Source organism: Emydura macquarii, unplaced genomic scaffold (assembly GCF_026122565.2).
Source record: "Emydura macquarii macquarii isolate MOO-44397 ecotype Brisbane River unplaced genomic scaffold, CSIRO-AGI_Emac_v2 contig_3487, whole genome shotgun sequence".
Lineage (NCBI taxonomy): Eukaryota > Metazoa > Chordata > Testudines > Chelidae > Emydura > Emydura macquarii.
Genome location: NW_027133624.1, coordinates 940,371 through 957,994, shown reverse-complemented (window position 1 = coordinate 957,994; position 17,624 = coordinate 940,371). Strand labels below are relative to the sequence as shown.

General features: G+C 42.0%; 2 protein-coding genes across 2 annotated transcripts; both read left to right on the top strand.

Moving 5' to 3' along the window:
• The first annotated feature begins 1,041 nt into the window (after nt 1-1,041).
• LOC137144818 (olfactory receptor 4D9-like) lies at nt 1,042-1,983 on the top strand. The gene has a single exon (XM_067535304.1). It carries the CDS (start codon nt 1,042-1,044, stop codon nt 1,981-1,983), a length of 942 nt encoding a protein of 313 aa, XP_067391405.1.
• Nucleotides 1,984-10,975: 8,992 nt separating this feature from the next.
• LOC137144884 (olfactory receptor 14A16-like) lies at nt 10,976-12,959 on the top strand. Its single transcript, XM_067535370.1, has 2 exons — nt 10,976-11,885; nt 12,907-12,959. Exons 1-2 carry the CDS (start codon nt 10,976-10,978, stop codon nt 12,957-12,959), a joined length of 963 nt encoding a protein of 320 aa, XP_067391471.1.
• The last annotated feature ends 4,665 nt before the right edge of the window (nt 12,960-17,624 follow it).

Sequence of the window (17,624 nt, the reverse complement as noted above, 5' to 3'; positions counted from 1 at the left end):
AAAAACAAAAAGAAAAAGAAGAAAAATGAAAATTTCAATTTGAGTTTGAAATTTGTAAAATAAAGTTAGAATTTACATGAAAATTGGGACTTTTTTTTCCGACAGCTCTAGAGATTTTCAAAAAAGTTAATGGGAGCTGAACGTCAATCACCCTGAAACAGTTTTGAATATTTAAATCTAGATATTTATGTGGAAATCATTGTATTGATAGTTTTCAAGGTCAGATGCTTTTAGCATCATAGAATCATAGAGTTGGAAGGGACCTCAGGAGGTCATCTAGTCCAACCTCCTGCTCAAAGCAGGACTAACCTCAGCTAAATTTTAAGCAATAGAATCCATAGGCAGCTAATTACAGTAACTTAATTTTTTTTTCAGAGATGGTGAGCACGTCATTGCTACTAAAGACAATAAGACTTAATTCCTTCTCTTCTTGTAGCCACTAGAAAGGGACAACAGCCATCACTTGATAAATGTGGGTTACAGATGCTCAATACCTCTAATATCAAGGGCTCAACTTTAGCAGATGCCTAGTTGATCTCAAATTTTCCAGTCCAATTACTCTTCAGTCTGGACCTGCCTCAGCCTAGTACCTACCTGGCATTTACGAATATGGGAAGGACATTCTGGTTATCATGACCTCCTGATACTTCTTGGTCACTGGACCCTACAAACATCAAGTGTACACCCTGCACAGCACACTCTTCCCAACCGTGACTCCCTAGCTCCTATGAGGTATCTCTGGACGGTGGGAAGTGTGCAGCACAAGGCCTGCAGGAAAACAAATGAAGACAGTGGTTATCTGGGGGCTTGATTTGGTGCATAGACTGCTCCTCTTCACCCCCAATGGCCCTGGAACAGAAAATGACCATTGGCGTAGCTCCTTAGGTCTACTGAAGAAGGGTTGCCCACTACTGAGGCTGACTGAATTTTGTAAACATATTTAATATTGACTTCATATTAGTCATTTAAGGAGGGAGTAAGAAGAATGGCATCATATTAATTATTACCATTCCCTCTGTAGACATGTTTTGAGGCTAGTAAATGGAACAGCAGAATCTCACCTCTGCAGTGACAGAATTTGTCCTCTTGGGCATCATCCAGAGTCCTGAGCTGCAGCAATGCCTCTTTGTCATCTTTTTCATAGTATACGTGACAACGTGGCTGGGGAACCTCACCATCATCACCACGGTGATCACTGAGCATCAGCTCCACACCCCCATGTACTTCCTACTGGCCAACTTGGCTTTTCTAGATGTCAGTGACTCTTCTGTCACTGCTCCAAAATTGCTGTTTGGTCTCCTCACTCCGTGCAGAACCATCTCATTCAATGAGTGCATCCTCCAGATGTTCTTCTTCCACTTCATCGCCGGTGCTATGGTTGTTGTCCTTGTGGTGATGGCTGCCGATCGGTACATGGCCATTTATAAACCGTTGCGATACTTGACTATCATGAACCAAGGTGTGTGCATGGGGCTGGTGGCAGGGGCGTGGCTGGGTGGATTGGCTCACTCAGTTGTTCAGATTGGATTGATCCTCCAATTGCCATTCTGTGGTCCAAATGTTCTGGACAATTTCTACTGTGATGTCCCACAAGTCATCAAACTGGCCTGCACGGACACCTACTTGATTGAGTTGCTGATGGTCTCCAACAGTGGGATGCTCGTCATAGTAATGTTCATCATCCTGCTCATTTCGTACACTGTCATCTTAGTCAGGATAAAGAAACATGTCACGGAAGGGAAGCGCAAGGCTCTGTCCACCTGTGGAACCCAGATCACAGTCGTGTGTTTACAGTTCATACCTACCTTCTTAATCTATGCTCGGCCCTTCCAGGAATTGCCCATGGATAAGATGGCCTCAGTCATTTTCACTGTAATCACTCCAATGCTAAACCCAATGATCTACACGCTGAGAAACACTGAGATGAAAAAGGCCATCAGAAGAATGATGAGCAGAATCTTGTTCTCAGGGAGGAAACTATAAAGACAGAATTTACCTTGAACGATCTTTTAAAAAATTTGTAATACTTATTCCAAGTGAACTGTCCATCAGAGTATTAATAAGTCTCATTCATCATTCCTATTTGTGATATTAGAAATGAAATGTATTGGTCAACCTCTTATCATGAAGTTTGTACTCATTATATTCAAAACATAATAATAACTCATTATGCTGTCTAAATGACCCTGATCTCAGGATCTCTGACATTTTCTCCATTGGAAGGATTGTCCTTTCTTTATTTCTCCATGCTGCCAGTGTTGGTGGATCTGTCCTTCTCCAAACACAAACTATCACAGATCTGGCTACTAGAAGTAAATATATTATAAATCATTCCTTCCCTGAGTCAGAAACCAACTTTGGATTATAACTATAGGTTCCAAAGGTGACCTAACTTTAGTAATCTTAAAAAAACTATTTATTTTCCTCTAAAATATTGTCTGATTACTGTCCTACCATCCTAGGCCATTCCTAGCATATATGCAGAAAGGCCATTCTTCCTCCACAGCTTCTCTAGCCTTTATGACTCTCTTTCTTGTATGTTTTCTTGTTACCACTGATGAAGTCTTTGGTGGTAACACGCCTGAGTAGTTACACATATAGATGTGTTTTTAATCTTCCTTCAGATGCTTTCCCATAGCTTCAAGTGGTATCTGCTTTTAGATTCTTTCCCCAAATGTGCCCTTGTCTTCTAGATATGTCAGTCCCAATTTCCCCATAGTAAGGGCTCTGTGTGTGTGCCATCATGCTCCCCTCCCCCCATACTAGGTTTTCCATTTTCTTCCCACCATGCCAGGGTCTGTATGCACACCCCCAGTCCCACCTTTCCCCCACATTTCACCCTAGTCCCTCTCCTAGTTATCTGCCTTCTTTCTCACTGAGTAGCGCAAGGTGTAAAGATGTTAAACTCTGTTGGGAGGATAGGCAAAGACGATATCAAGTATTGTTATGCTGGAAAGCTTTAATTTTTACATCAACCAGTTGTATGATCTGTCAAGAGTTGCGAAGATGGTTGCAGCTGTGGCTGTGCTAATGGGATGACTGGAACGCCATGTGTTCCACGTTTTTCCCCTTTTGGTTTTCTGATTTCCCCAAAAATCAACAGGCTTCTGACCACTGATGACTAAAACATTCCCCGAAATTTGGGGACTGATCAGATATGGCATTCAAAAGTTAGTACAATGTATACAGACCAGCAGAGAAATGCTGTCGGGTTGATTGTAAGGCTTTCATAAGCTCGGCCAACTATAGGGAAATCAGGTCCTTTGAGGTATCCTGTCCCATAGTTGATGGGTCCATCACTCTTAACATTTTACTAAGACTTGGGCTTCCTACACTGGATAATAAAGCTTTTAGTCTCAATTAAGCAAACAATGGTATATTCACGTTTCTCATCTAGTCCAAACCCCATATACCGGGGATTGGACTAGATGATCTCCTGAGGTCCCTTCCAACCCTAATCCTCTATGATTCTATGTGTTCTTTGATGGTATTAATTTCCATAATTTCATTAATTCAGAGTATCTGGCTGATGACTGTATGTTCTTTTCCTTCTGTATTTTACTCTATTTGATGACTCTGGGTGAATATCTGGGTTATTTCTGGTGTGTGTAAACCAGGGAGAGAAAATGTCTCACCTTTCAAATATCACATTTCACTTCCAAAGAGTCATTATGATACCTGGTTGTTTCCCTTTTGTGTTGGTCCAAACCTTTTAGGAACAAAACCCCAACAAACTACTAAATTTTATTACAACCAGATGTCAACATACAGGAGAGTAACAATGGAGACACATACTTTCAAATACTCAGAACAAGCACACATAGATTTGAAGGAGAAAAAGCACCAAGAGATCATATAGTCTGACCTCCCATACATCACTGGCCATTAGATTTCACTCATTTGGCCCTCAATAACTTGAATTTATCTAAAGCATACGTTACACCTTTTTTTACCCGGCTGCCCACTCAGTGTTTGGGATCTTGTAGCTTGTTGCAGTTGGGAGTAGAAGACAATGAGTAAGTCTGGTAGTTTCTTTGTTGCAATCTTGTTTATTTACAAGGAACATAGAAATTTCTGCTTCTCTGAACACAGGAGGAACCAAAACCAAAAGGAGTAGCTTCTTAGTTTACAGACCCAAGATCCCTTTTTCCAGCACCCTGAGTCCAGAACTTCTGTGTGGGTTCGTCCGAGGATTGCATCATGTTTACAGATTGTTGCCTTGCTTTCTTCCTTCTGCTCTCAGTTTTTCTCTGTTTTTTGTCTGGCCCTCAACTAGTCTTTTTCAAACACACACACGCAGATCAAACATACACACTCACACACTCAGAACACACATACACGTGCTCAGAATAGGCCTTGTTGGAGCAATGGTCATGACTGCCAGTATTAATCAAACTAGGCCTTGTCAGAATGTCAGCTAACCGAGCAAATGTATTCCTGGCCTGAGAAGATGGTACAGGAAAACACAGAACTCTTAAGTAACTACGTAAACACAGTCCTGCGAGAGCGGTACAGAAACACACCAACCCTTTGTAAGATGAGGAAGGAATGACAGGGTAATGGATGAGGAAGTTTTGTTCGAACTAGCAGGTGCAAAGCCCAAGGAACATATGGAGTGTAAGGCGTAACTTTTTTGTGTCCATGTATACAGATAGTGGAAGGATGGGGCATCTTTATATTGGCCCTGGGGATGACAGTCCATTGATTGAACTAACATCATGTTGCAGGAATATCTGTTTTAGTGTACTGGTAACCACTGAGCCAGGCCATTAGGACTGTGCCTCATTGACAATAAACCTGGCCAAGGCTTTGCCACCGAACCAAGTCTGTGGTCTGTCTTTATGAATAACACCAAGGATTGCTGAATCGGCAAGCTGTAAGCTATGCTGGAGCATTAATGCAACATCTCCTCAACATTAATGCAAAGCTAATATTGCCAACATGTCCAAACATGTTCTGTGGTAGGTGCTTTAAAACTTGTTTACAACTTTATTAAATATTCAAATATAGTTATAAGAATGTTACGGCAAAATGTCTAAAAATGTAACTATATATTATTTCTGGTTATGTTGCAAAATATTAAAGCTGAACAAACAATTTCAAGAGGTTTCTACCCCAGTCTCCCAAGCACAACCAAGTGTCATTAAAATTTAATAACCTCAAGGTGTTTGCATAAATCTGCATTTGAACTTCATTTTGGTTAAATTTTACATTGTTTTCTGCTGGTTTATGTTAAAAAAGGTAATTTATATCAATATCAGCGTGACTGTATGCCTATGTGGCCTATGGGGCAGGGAGGTGGGGAGCTGTTGCAAGTGCTGAGTAATGCAAAAATACTGCCTAGATAAGTTTTTTTTATTTTAGTGTTGTCTGCAGTAATAAACCATTAAATTGCTAAGAAAGAAAGAAAGAAAGAAAGAAAGAAAGAAAGTTGGGCCATTCATCCCAACAGAAGTTGAAGATCAGATTCAGAAAATCTTTGCAACACTGGATTCCCCCAAATATCTGTCCCTCCTGGGAAGGAGTCACTCTGTGGCCATTAAGAGTTACATTTGTAATTTATCCCATGGGACAAAGAGATAGGGAAGTGCAGACGGGTTCAGAACTTTTGACTTGTCTTCAGTTCAGATTCACAGATGGAGAATACGGATTTGGAAGTGTGTAACAGGGCACATCCCCGGCAGGTGCAGATTGATATATCTCCTTTGGATTGAATAGGCCAGATCTCAGGGTGGTTTAAATCAGCCATAGCCCCATGGAAATCAAAGGGTCAGATCCTCTCTTGGCATAAATAGCCCTAGTTACTCTGAAGCTAATGGAACTGTACTGATTTACACCAGCTCAGGACCTGGCTCTTAGTCTTTGCCTCTGGGTATCTCTTAGTGACTAACTTTAAGCAGCCAGGGCAGCCTGAGCTGTGGTTTCCTCCAGTGTCTGCATCCCAAGAGCTGCTGATGCAACTCAGGAGAAAAACGTCTCTGCTCACCCAGAGATAATTATGTGGAGGTAATGAAGGAACAGGTTCTGCCAGGCCAGCTGAGGTTCTAGTGCCACTAGGCTGTAAACTATCGTAGGTCACAAGTCTGTGCTATAAATACATATGTTATTCTGTAAACACCTTGGGACATCTTTTGAGCCTCAGCCCTGCCTTGTTTTTAACCAAGAGTCCTTCCAGGAATGCTGTTACTGGGTGAGATACAGGGATGTCATGTTCCTGTTCTGTGGGGTTAGGGTCAGCTAAGGCAGGTTGCCAGGGTGGCTTGCTCCAGATGTGAGATCAGAGCTGGTCTCACAGCCCTGGAGCCTGGATTCAGTTATTTAGCCCCAGGGCAGGGAAATCCTGGGCTGTGCCAGTGTCTGAAGCCTGCACGAGTCGGGATCCACTCTAGATCTGCGAGAGGCTTTCAGTCTCTCATCCTATTTAGTCCATCACATTTTGGCCAAACTGTCCATGGAGGGAAGCCAGGATCACCATCTGTGGAGTGGATCCCTGTCCGCTAGGAACTGCAGAGAGACCTAGGAATTCAGGAAATGTGCTGTAGGGACATGGAAATGACTTCGGGTGATAGATAGATAGATAATGCAGGTGCAGGTGCAGTGCAGTGAAGACGGTGTGCAGAACAGAAGCCGAGAAGTCAACGGGAGCTACACAAGTTTTTTGTGCAGCTTGCGTAACTCCGGTCGACCGCCGCCGAATCTCCTAGGTAAGTGAAGAGAAGCCCAGAGAGAGGGAGCTGCCATTGTCCATGAAAATTTGTTTAATTGAAAACCCAATTTTCCTCTGACAACAATTTAAGAAGAAAATTTCTGACTACCCCTAATTGGAAACGTAGCTGTAAGCAAGTTTGGGGAACAAAAATATTGTCTAATGATACCATAATTTCAAACCCATTCACTCTATTGCGACTTTTTTTATTTCTGATTCAAAGGTATAGCTCAAACCAAATAAGAAGCAAAGCTGACAGGGAAATTTTGAAATGATCCATTCTGTCTTCCACTCCTGGATTCTGGTAATCAGAGGTTTAGGGTCGCCCCAAGCATCTGCTTTCATCCCTGACCATCTTAGTTATTAATCATTGATAGACATATTCTCCATGAACCTACCCAGATCTTTTCTGAACTCAGTTATACTTTTGGTCATCACCATATCTCATGGCAATGAGTTTCACTGGTTAGTTAAGTGCTGTGTGAAAAAGTACTTCTTGTTATGTACTAAACCTGCTGCCTATGTATTTAATTGAGTGACCTCTGGCTTCTGTATTGTCTAAAAGCATAAATAACTCTTCTCTATTCACTTTTTCCACACCTTTCATGATTTTATAGCCATGTGTTATATCTCCTCTTAGTCATCTCTTTTCTAAGAAGAACAGCCCTAATCTTTTTAAGATTGTACAGAAGCTGTTCCATACCCTTGATCATCTTTGTTACCCTTCTCTGAATCTTTTTCAGTTCCACTATATCCTTTTTGTGATGGGGCAATTGGAACTGTACACAGTATTCAAGGTGTGGGTGCACCATGAATTTAGAGTGGCATTATGATATTTTCAATCTCATTTTCTATCCCTTTTCTAATGGTTCCTAAAATATTGTTAACCTTTTTGATTGCTGTTGAGCATTGAGTGCAAATTTTCATAGAACTCTCCATGGTGACTCCAAGATTTCTCTCTCTCTACAGAGACAGAAAAGATTATTTTTCCAATGTGCTTTACTTTGCACTTATCAACATTGAATTTCTTCTGACATTTTGTAGCCCAGTCATCCAGTTTGTGAGATTCCTTTGAAATGCCTCACAGTCTGCTTTAGACTTCACTATTTTGAATAATTTTGTATCATCTGCAAACTTTGCCACTTTGTTGTTCTCCTCTTTTTCCAGATCATTAATGAATATGTTGAATACCACAATTCCCGTACAGATCCTTGAGGGGCTCCACTGTTCACCTCTCTCTGTTGGGAAAACTGACTGTTTATTCCTATTCTTTGATTCCTATCTTTCAGCCAGTTACTGAACCATAAAATTTTTCCTCTCATCTGATGGCTACTTTGTGCCTTTAAGTGCCTTTGGTGAGGGACTTTGTCAACGGCTTTCTGAAAATCCAAGTGCACAATATTGATTGGGTCATGCTTATCCACATGCTTTTTGGCCCTGAAAGAATTCTAATAAATTGGTGAGGCATGATTTTCCTTTAGAAAATCCATGTAGACTCTTCTCCAACAAATCATGTTCATCTGTGTGTCTGATAATTCTGTTCTTTACTATTGTTTCTACCTATTTGCCTGATATTGAAGTTAGGACCAGCCTGTAATTGCCAGGATCTTCTCAGGAGCCTCTTTAAAAAAATGACATAACAATAGCTACCTTTTAGTCATCAGGTGCAGATTTTGCTTTCAGAGATAGGTTACATAATTTCATATCTGAGTTCTTTCAAATTCTTGGGTCATTACTATCTGGTTCTGGTGACATATCACTGTTCTACTATATTACTGAAGATTGATGGAAAGAATTCATATAACTTCTTGACAGTGCCTTTGTCTTCCTTGAGTGCTTCTTTAACACCTTTGACATCTAGATGCCTGTTTGATGTACTTAAAAAATACCATTAGTTATTGCATCTTTAGCAAGTTGCTTCTCAAATTCTTTCTTGGCCTGCCTTACTAAACTTTTACGTGTTATTTGTGGGAGTGGTATTCCTTCCTATTTATTTAGAAGGATTTGACTTCCAAATTTTAAAGCATTCCTTTTTTAACTTTAACAGCCTCCATTACTTTGCTATTTAACCATGGTGGCAATTTTTGGGTCTTCCTATTGACTTTTTTGATTTGGGGTACACATTTATTCTGAGCCTTTATGATGGTGTTTTAAGTAGTCTTTGTGCTGCTTGCAGGCATTTTCCCTTTTGACGGCTTTATTTAATTTCCATCTCACTAGTGCATCATTCTTAGTTATCCTTTTTAAAATTAAATTATATTCTGATGAGGATTTTTTATATGTCCCCCCATACAAGGATGCTAAATATGGTCACTATGACTGAGCTGTTCAGCTGTAGTTACCTCTTGGACCAGGTCCTGTGATCCATTTAGGATTACAACAAGAATTGCCTCTCCACTTGTGGGTTCCAAGACTAGCTGCTCTAAGAAACAGTCATTTATGGTGCCTTGAAATTTGATCCCTGCATCATGGCCTGATGTGACATTTACCCAGTCAACATGAGGATAGTTGAAATCACCCATTATTATTGCATGTTTCCATTTTGTAGCCTCTGTAACCTACCTTAGCTTTTCACAATCACTGTCACCATCCTGGTCGGATGGTTGGTAGTCTGTTCCCACTGCTATGCCCTTATTATTCAAGCCTGGAATTTCTATCCATGGAGAGCCTATGGTACAGTTTGATTCATTTCAGATTTTTACCTTATTTGACTCTTGCTTTTTTTGAACATATAGTGCCAGTCCCCCACCAGTGTGAAGTACTCTGTCATTTCTATATATTTTGTAACCTGGTATTACTGTATCCCATTGATTATCCTTATTACAATAAGTTTTCAAGCACTGGAGTTCAGCCATCTTAGTATTTGGACTTCTAGCATTTTTATAGGAGCACTTGTACATTTTGTTGATATTTAGTTGCTTGCTTTTATTTGTTATATTTAACTGAGACTCTTTTATGGTTGACTATTCCTCATTAACTTCTGCCTGTATTTTTCCAACATCTTTCCTATTCTGTATAGTAAATTATAGAGTTTCCCTTTTAATAAATTCATCCATTAGGGATGTCTCCACCCAAACTGTGTGCTTCTCTGCACCTGTCATATTTCCCTCAACCTTTAGTTTAAAAAGCCCTCGCAGTCCAACTCCCAAAGAGCTCACAGTCAAGTAGACAAGGCAGAGAAAGGCAGGGAAGGGAAACAGAGGCACACACAGGGAAAGTGACTAGCCCAAGGTCACCCAGCAGATCAGTGGCAGAGCTAAGAACCAAGAACAAAACCCAAGTCTCCTGACTGCCGTCACCCACACAGCACAGACATACAGTCTCAGAGGCAAAGGCTACAACATCGAAGTAATGGAGTGATGCTCCTAGTCCTCCATCACACAGAGATGAAAGTGAGGCTGGGATTTGGTGCCATAACTCAATCTGTAAGCAGGTAGCAGACCACCTAAGCCCTGAACTCAGTGTGGATTCACTACAGGCAAGCTAGTGCTCAGGGAGCTGGGTGTGTGTCTCTCTTGTGTTTCCCTGGGAAGAGATAATCAGGCAGTATTGGTGGATCAGAAGTTTAGTTTCCTTCCCTAGATGTGAGCCTGCTGTTTGTCATAAGAACATATGACAGAAAGGGACCTCCTGGGTCATCGATTCCAATCCCCTGCTTTCACTGGCAACCCTGTCATCTAATCCCCATCAAAAACTGATCCAGACCCATGTGAACACTGTTTGTCCCCAACTTCTCCTATTGGGATGCTATTCCAGACTCTCCCTCCTCTGATGGGGACAAAACTTCTCATCTCCAGTCTGAATTTACCCACAGCCAGTATAGTCCATTTGCTCTTGTGCCTACATTGTCCTTTAGCATCAGTGGCTTTTCTGCCTCCCTGCTGTTTTTCCCGGATATATTTACAGAAAGTGACCAGACCCCCTTTCGTTCTGCACTTTTCCAGGCTAAACAAGCTGAACTCTTTTGGTCTCCTCACATTAATAGCTCTCCATTGTCGCCACAAGATGACCATTGTTCCTAAGATAGTTGGGTCAGGGTTATAATTTGTTCCATATTTACACTGCGTTTTATCAAGCCACATCTTGGACCAGATTCTCAGATGATGGAAGCAGACGCCATCCATTGACTTTAAGGGATCAATGGCAATTTACAGTGGTGTGATAATGCACCTGACTAAGGGTCCAGTTGTCGGAGGTGAGGATCATTCTAATCCTGACGTTGCCTTGTCCTTCCCTTCACAGGCAGCACATGATGTATTGAGAAGGAAAATGTCCAACCATACCACCGTGACTGAGTTTTTTCTCCTGGGATTCTCTGAGGTTCGGGAACTGCAGATTTTGCACGTTGTCTTATTTCTAGTGATTTACCTGGTGGCCCTGACAGGGAATCTCTTAGTTATCATTGTAGTAGTTCTCGACCACCACCTTCACACCCCTATGTACTTCTTCCTGATGAACTTGTCCATTCTAGACCTCGGATTCATCTCTGTCACCGTCCCCAAGTCCATGGCCAACTCCCTATTGAACAGCAAGTCAATTTCTTATTCTGGATGCATCACCCAAGTCTTTCTCTTCTTCTTCTTCGCTTTGTCTGACTTTGCCCTACTCACTGTCATGGCGTATGATCGTTACGTCGCCATCTGCAAACCACTCCATTATGAGACTGTGATGAACAGGAGGGCTTGTGTCCAAATGGCCGCCAGTGCCTGGGTGAGTGGAATGCTCAATTCTGCCCTGCATACCGGGAATACGTTCACCTTAACCTTCTGTGGAGGTAACATGGTGGATCAGTTCTTCTGTGAAATCCCCCAGCTCCTCAAGCTTGCCTGCTCTGACTCATATCTCGGTGAAGTTGGGGTTATTGCTTTAAATGCCTTCTTGGGCTTAAGCTGCTTTGTTTTAATAATTGTGTCGTACATTCAGATCTTCACCACGGTGCTGAGAATCCCCTCTGAGCAAGGTCGGCAGAAAGCCTTCTCCACCTGCCTCCCTCACCTGATTGTAGTCTCCTTGTTAGTTTTCACTGGCACCTTTGCCTACCTGAAACCCACCTCCAGCTCAGCCTCAGGTCTGGATCTCATGCTCACTGTTCTCTATTCTGTGGTCCATCCTATGATGAATCCCATCATCTACAGCATGAGGAACAAGGAGATCAAAACTGCTCTGAAGAAACTCATTTGGCACACTTTATTGACCAAGAATAAAACATCTGTCTTCCTCTCATAATTGTCTTTTAATTCTGTATTTGTAAATCTAATCAACAGGTGACAATATTGTCTCCATCAGGGCATGGTGCACAGAGTCTTTATGAAAAATATTGTATTTATATTGGTAAAATAAAAAAGATTAACTCCACTGAAGTACCCCCGTATATATAAGATGAAAATCCAGCTAGCCAGCTATTTTAGGTTTTTATACTACCACCCATCATGCTATCTGAGCAGCTTCCACACAAAATCAGTAGCCATATCATAGTCCCTAGTGTATCCTCTGGTCTATCTCCTTTTTGGGGCGTGGGCAGAGGGTGATAAAGAGCTCTGCTTGGGAACAGAGGCTTTGGAGTTTTATAGTTCGTTGTCTTGTCTATTTTTTGTTTTGTTTTGTTTCATTAGTTAGTTGGTTGGTTGTTTTTTTTTGTTCCAGATGTTTGTTTTTTAGGTCAGTGAGTATACTTGGTGGGGGAGAGGGAATGTTTGGTTACACCCAGTAGTTGATGTTTTGTCATCTCTTGCGGGTGCTGATCTATCACCTCTTTAATGCATTTTTCTGAGGGAACTTAATGTTTGCTCCCTGCAATCTGAGAGGGGTGCTGAAGTGTCTTCGTAGGCGTCTGCAAGGCTGAACTCCTGTTGAAATGATTCTGTTAATGTATTGTGTTGTTATGGATACGTAAGGGTGCCTACAGCGGTGCATATTTGTATTATTTTATCCCTGAATACCTAATGCTGTGTCATTCTTGATGTGGTGGAAAGGCTTTTTGGAAGAGGAAGGTTTTGCAGTGTTTCCTAACAAGCTGACTCTGGAAAATGAGGCCAAATGTTGATGCCGTGCACTGGGATTTAACCTCTTCACTTTGAAGGAATCAGGGTTTCACCACACAAGGATCCAAATATGTTTAAAGGGAGCCTGGAGAAAGAGTGTACAAGGCATGTCATTTTACTTGGATCAATGAAAATTCAACGTGACTCCACTTCAGATTAACTCTGAAGAGTTTCTGGACAAAAACTATGGGATGAGTGCAACAGTGACATAAACATTGGTGCGAGTTACTTGTATTGGCTCATTTTCTTATAACATTGGCATGACTAAGCCAGGAAACTTTCAGCTTAAAAATGTTCATTCTGAGAAAACCAAACCAGGTCATTCTCTGAGTTTTCAGTTTTTCCAACCAAACATCACAAATTTTCGAGGAAAGAGGGCACATGATAAGGAAAAATTTTTGTTTTGGTGAAAACCCAATTTCCTATTAAAAAAATGAAACTTTCCAACTACCTATAAACAAGGGAGGGGGTAATATTGTTTAATAATATAATTAGAAAACAATTTACTATCTGGCATCTGGGTTTATTTCTATTTCAATGGAAAATGCAATTGAGTAACCCGCAAAGCTGATAGAGCACAGAATATGCTTCATAGACTCATAGAATCATAGAACATTAGAGTTGGAAGGGACCTCACGCGGTCATCTAGTCCAACCCCCTGCTCAAAGCAGGACTAACCTCAGCTAAATTGTCCCAGCCAGGGCTTTGTCAGGCCAGGCCTTAAAAGCCTCTAAAGATGGAGATTCCACCACCCCCCTAGGTAACCCATTCCAGTGCTTCACCAACCTCCTAGGGAAAAACTATTCTCTAATATCCAACCTAGACCTCCTCAACTGCAACTTGACACCATTGCTCCTTGTTCTGTCACAGAATTATAGAATTATAGAATTGGAAGGGACCTCAGGACGTCATCTAGTCCAACCCCCTGCTCAGGAGGTCATCTACTACATTGAGAACAGCCTCACTCCATCCTCCCTGGAATACCCTTTCAGGTAGTTAAAGGCTGCTATCAAATCCCCCCCTCATTCTTCTATTTTGCAGACTAAACAAGCCCAGTTCCCTCGGCCTCTCCTCATAAGTCATGTGCTCCAGTCTCCTAATCATTTTTGTTGCCCTCCGCTGGACTCTCTTCAACTTGTCCACATCCTTTTTGTAGAGGGGGTCACAAAACCAGACACAATACTCCAGATGTGGCCTCACCAGTGCTGAATACAGGGGGAAAGATCAATTCCTTCTGTTGTGTATTTTGTGTCTTGCCTTATTGCATAGGTTGCCATAGCAACAGAGCTTGGCTTGTTGCCATAGCAATAGAGTTAGACTATTAGGGGATAGCTCAGCCAGTCCTGGCTGGTTTTTAGTGTAGTTCATAAAGACTTTTCATGGGTTTGCATCCCTCTGTGTTCCCTGCTGATTTCTCTTGGGATACAAGTACTTTCCAAGGATTTAATATAACAACCTCAATCTGCTGGCAGTTCTCTTACTAATGCAGCCCAATATGCTATTAGCCTTCTTGGCAACAAGGACAAATTGTTGACTCATCTCCAGCTTCTTCTCAACTGTAACCCCAGGTCCTTTTCTGCAGAACTGCTGCCTAGCCAGTCGGTCCCCAGTCTGTAGGTGTGCATGGAATTCTTCCATCTTCAGTGAGAATTTCCCAATTCTGTAAGTACTTGAGATCATTATGAATTCTTCTGTACCACAAAGGGATACAATGGAGTCTAAAGATGAAGGACAGGGATTGGATTGATAATTGCACCATGTAATGAAAGGAAAAGAAAAAATAATAATCAGAATACGGGTTTATGCTTAGTGCTTTTACTGTGGTCAAAAGGGCTAATGCAATCTTTGGATGCATAAACAAGGGAATCTCGAGCAGGGGTAGATTACTTGCCACTGGTGTGACCATTGCTGAAATGACTTGTCCAGTTCTGGGGCCCACAATTCAAGAAGGAAGTTGATAAACTGGCGAGGGTTCAGAGGAGAGCTATGAGAATAATTAAAGGACTAGAAAACATCCCTTATAATGATAGACTCAAAGTATCTCAATCTATTTTACCAATAGAAGGTTAGGGGGTGATTTAATTACAGTCTATAAGTATCAACATGCAGAACAAATATTTAATAATGGGCTCTTCAATCTATCAGAATAAGGAGTAACACAATCCAATGGATGGAAGTTGGAGCTAGACGAATTCAGGCTGGAAATAAGGCATATATTTTTAATAGTGACCATGATTCACCATTGGAATAATTTACCAAGGACTATGTTGGATCCTCCATCACTGGCCGTTTTTAAATCAAGACTGGATGTGTTTTTTCTATAAGATCCGCTCTAGTTCAAACTGGAATTAATTTGGGGAAGTTTTATGACTTGTGTTCTACAGGAGATCACACTAGGTGATCATAATGGTCCCTTTTGACCTTGGAATCTGTGCATTGTTATGGAGGAAACACAAGGACATCATCCACTGAGTGTTAAAAGACATTAGCAATACAAGTCCTCTCTCTCCTAGTCCTTTGCCCTGCCGTCTGGAGAACATTGCCATCTTAATTAGAAAGGACTCAAACTACTCAACTTAAGTTTTGGAGGTTGAATTTAATGAAGTCACATTTAGACAGAGTTTCCACTGTCATTTAGATTCATGCTGCTAAATTTCTCAACCTAAATAAATAATAATGACAGCAAGACACTCATTGTACTGGTGTGTGTGGTTTTCTCCAAAGTTAAATTGGTTTTCCTCCTCCAACTTCAAGATTCTTTTGGTCATTGAAATAAATTTTCATTGAAGTGAATATATCTATCTATCTGTCTATCTATCTTCATCGTCGTCATCATCATCATCACCTATTGTATGTGAATCTCTCTCTCTGTCTCTCTCTCTCCCTAATGTAGCTGTATCTAGATGTCTTAGACATAGCTGTAGAAGAAATATTTCATTCCTCATACTCAGATGCCATTAATTTAATGAAGATGTGGCAACCAGATCTGCACACTGCGATATATGAAGGGCAGAGGGTAGCAGGAGAATACACGAAGGGAGGTATATCAGCCCCAGGATGATCAGGGCTTTATTCCCTGTAGCCTAATTGGAGTCATAAGGGGGCAATTAGGAGCCAGCTGAGGCCAATTAGTGATCAGCCAGGTGCTCCATAAAAGGGCTCCGCCCCAAACACACAGTGCACAAGTTGGAAGGAGCAGAGCAGAGCAGAGCAGAGCAGAGCAGAGCAAAGCAAAGCAGCAGACTGAAGTAGCAGAGTGTGGGAGAGCAGAGGAACCCCGAAAGGAGGTATTGAGCCCAGCAAGGGGCAGCAAGAACATAGGGCCTGAGAGGCCAGAAGGACTGAGGGGGGAAAGTAGCCCAGGGGAAGAAGCTGCAGCTCAAACAATACAGAGCCAGTAGTATACTGCTGCGGTTCATAGGGCCCCTGGGCTGGGACCCGGAGGAGCGGGTGGGCCTGGGTCCCTATCCCCCTCCCCCAGGGAAGATGGGGTGATGGGCACTTTCCTGGCCCCCAACAGGAGCAAAGCATGAGATCCACTAGAGGGGAGCCGGCCATCGGCCACAACACAGTATTCAAGATGTGGATGTACCATAGATTTATAAAGAGGCAATATGATACTTTTAGTCTTATTATCTATCTGTTTCCTAATGATTCCCAGATTACCCTGACAAATATCAACTCAGATGTGTAACCCTGGCAGATTACCTGTGTAGCTGAGCTTGATCTTCACTAGAAGTAACTATCTGGTGGTATGGAAAGGAGCTGTCTCCAGATTTACTCCCCAAGGGCTTTTGGGAGCTCTCTCTCCAGAGTACATCTCAGCCCAGAAGCAGAGGCTCAGAGGAGAAAGTTACCTTCTATTACATGTGTATTTTTGTACTTTAACCAACTTCTGCAATTCAGGACTCCATTAGACACATTCAGATCCTTGTGTGGATGAGAGACTATTAGCCAAATCTGGATCCCTTTTATGTGAATGTCTAAATCCCAACTGTTATGGTAACAAGGCTACCTGCACCTTTGACTCCTTGTCGGGTCTCAGTGCATCTCCTCAGTTCTTGACCTCATGACTGCCCCAATTTTAGGGTCAAAGCATGATAGTCTCCTGCTGTCAAACTGTTTGGCACTGATGCAACCGCTGCTGGAATGGTGCGTCCAGTTCTAGGGCCCACAATTCAAGAAGGAGGTTAATAAATTGGAGAGGGTTCAGAGATGATCCACAGAAATGATGAAAGGATTAGAAAACCTGCCTTCTAATGATAGACACAAAGAGCTCAATCTATTAGCTTACAAAGAGTATGCTAAAGGGTGACTTGATGACAATCTATAAGTAGTTACGTGGAGAAAAAATGCATAATATTTGTGGACTAAAATGGATAGGAAGCTGGCTAGATCATTGGGCTGTGGGTAGAGATCAGTGACTTGAGTCTAGTTGTCAGCTGGTCACAAGTGGAGTGCCCCAGGGGTCAGCCCCAGGAGCCAGTTTTGTTCAGCATCTTTTTAATGCTGTGGAGAATGGGGTTGATTGCACCCTCAGCAAGTTTGCAAATGACACTAAGCTGGAGGGAGTGGTAGATGGCAGTGGGGCAGGGATAGGATACAGAGTGATCTAAACAAGTTAAAGGATTGGGCCAAGATAAATCTGATGAGGTTCAACAAGAACAAGCGCAGAATTCTGCACTTAGGATGGAAGAATCCCACGCACTGTTACCGACTGGGGACCAACTGACTAAGCAGAAGTTCTGCAGAAAAGGACCTGGGGGTTACAGTTGAAAAGAAGCTGGCGATGAGTCAACAGTGTGTCCTTGTTGCCAAGAAGGCTAATAGCATATTGATCTGCATTAGTAGGAGCATTTCTTGCAGATCGAGAGAAG

Bases quoted from the DNA above. Each gene is read 5' to 3' on its own strand.
- LOC137144818 (XM_067535304.1), top strand. From the start codon at position 1,042: ATGGAACAGCAGAATCTCACCTCTGCAGTGACAGAATTTGTCCTCTTG.
- LOC137144884 (XM_067535370.1), top strand. From the start codon at position 10,976: ATGTCCAACCATACCACCGTGACTGAGTTTTTTCTCCTGGGATTCTCT. The intron at 11,886-12,906 runs GGCACACTTTAT...CACTTCAGATTA, and splicing joins TGCTCTGAAGAAACTCATTT to ACTCTGAAGAGTTTCTGGAC.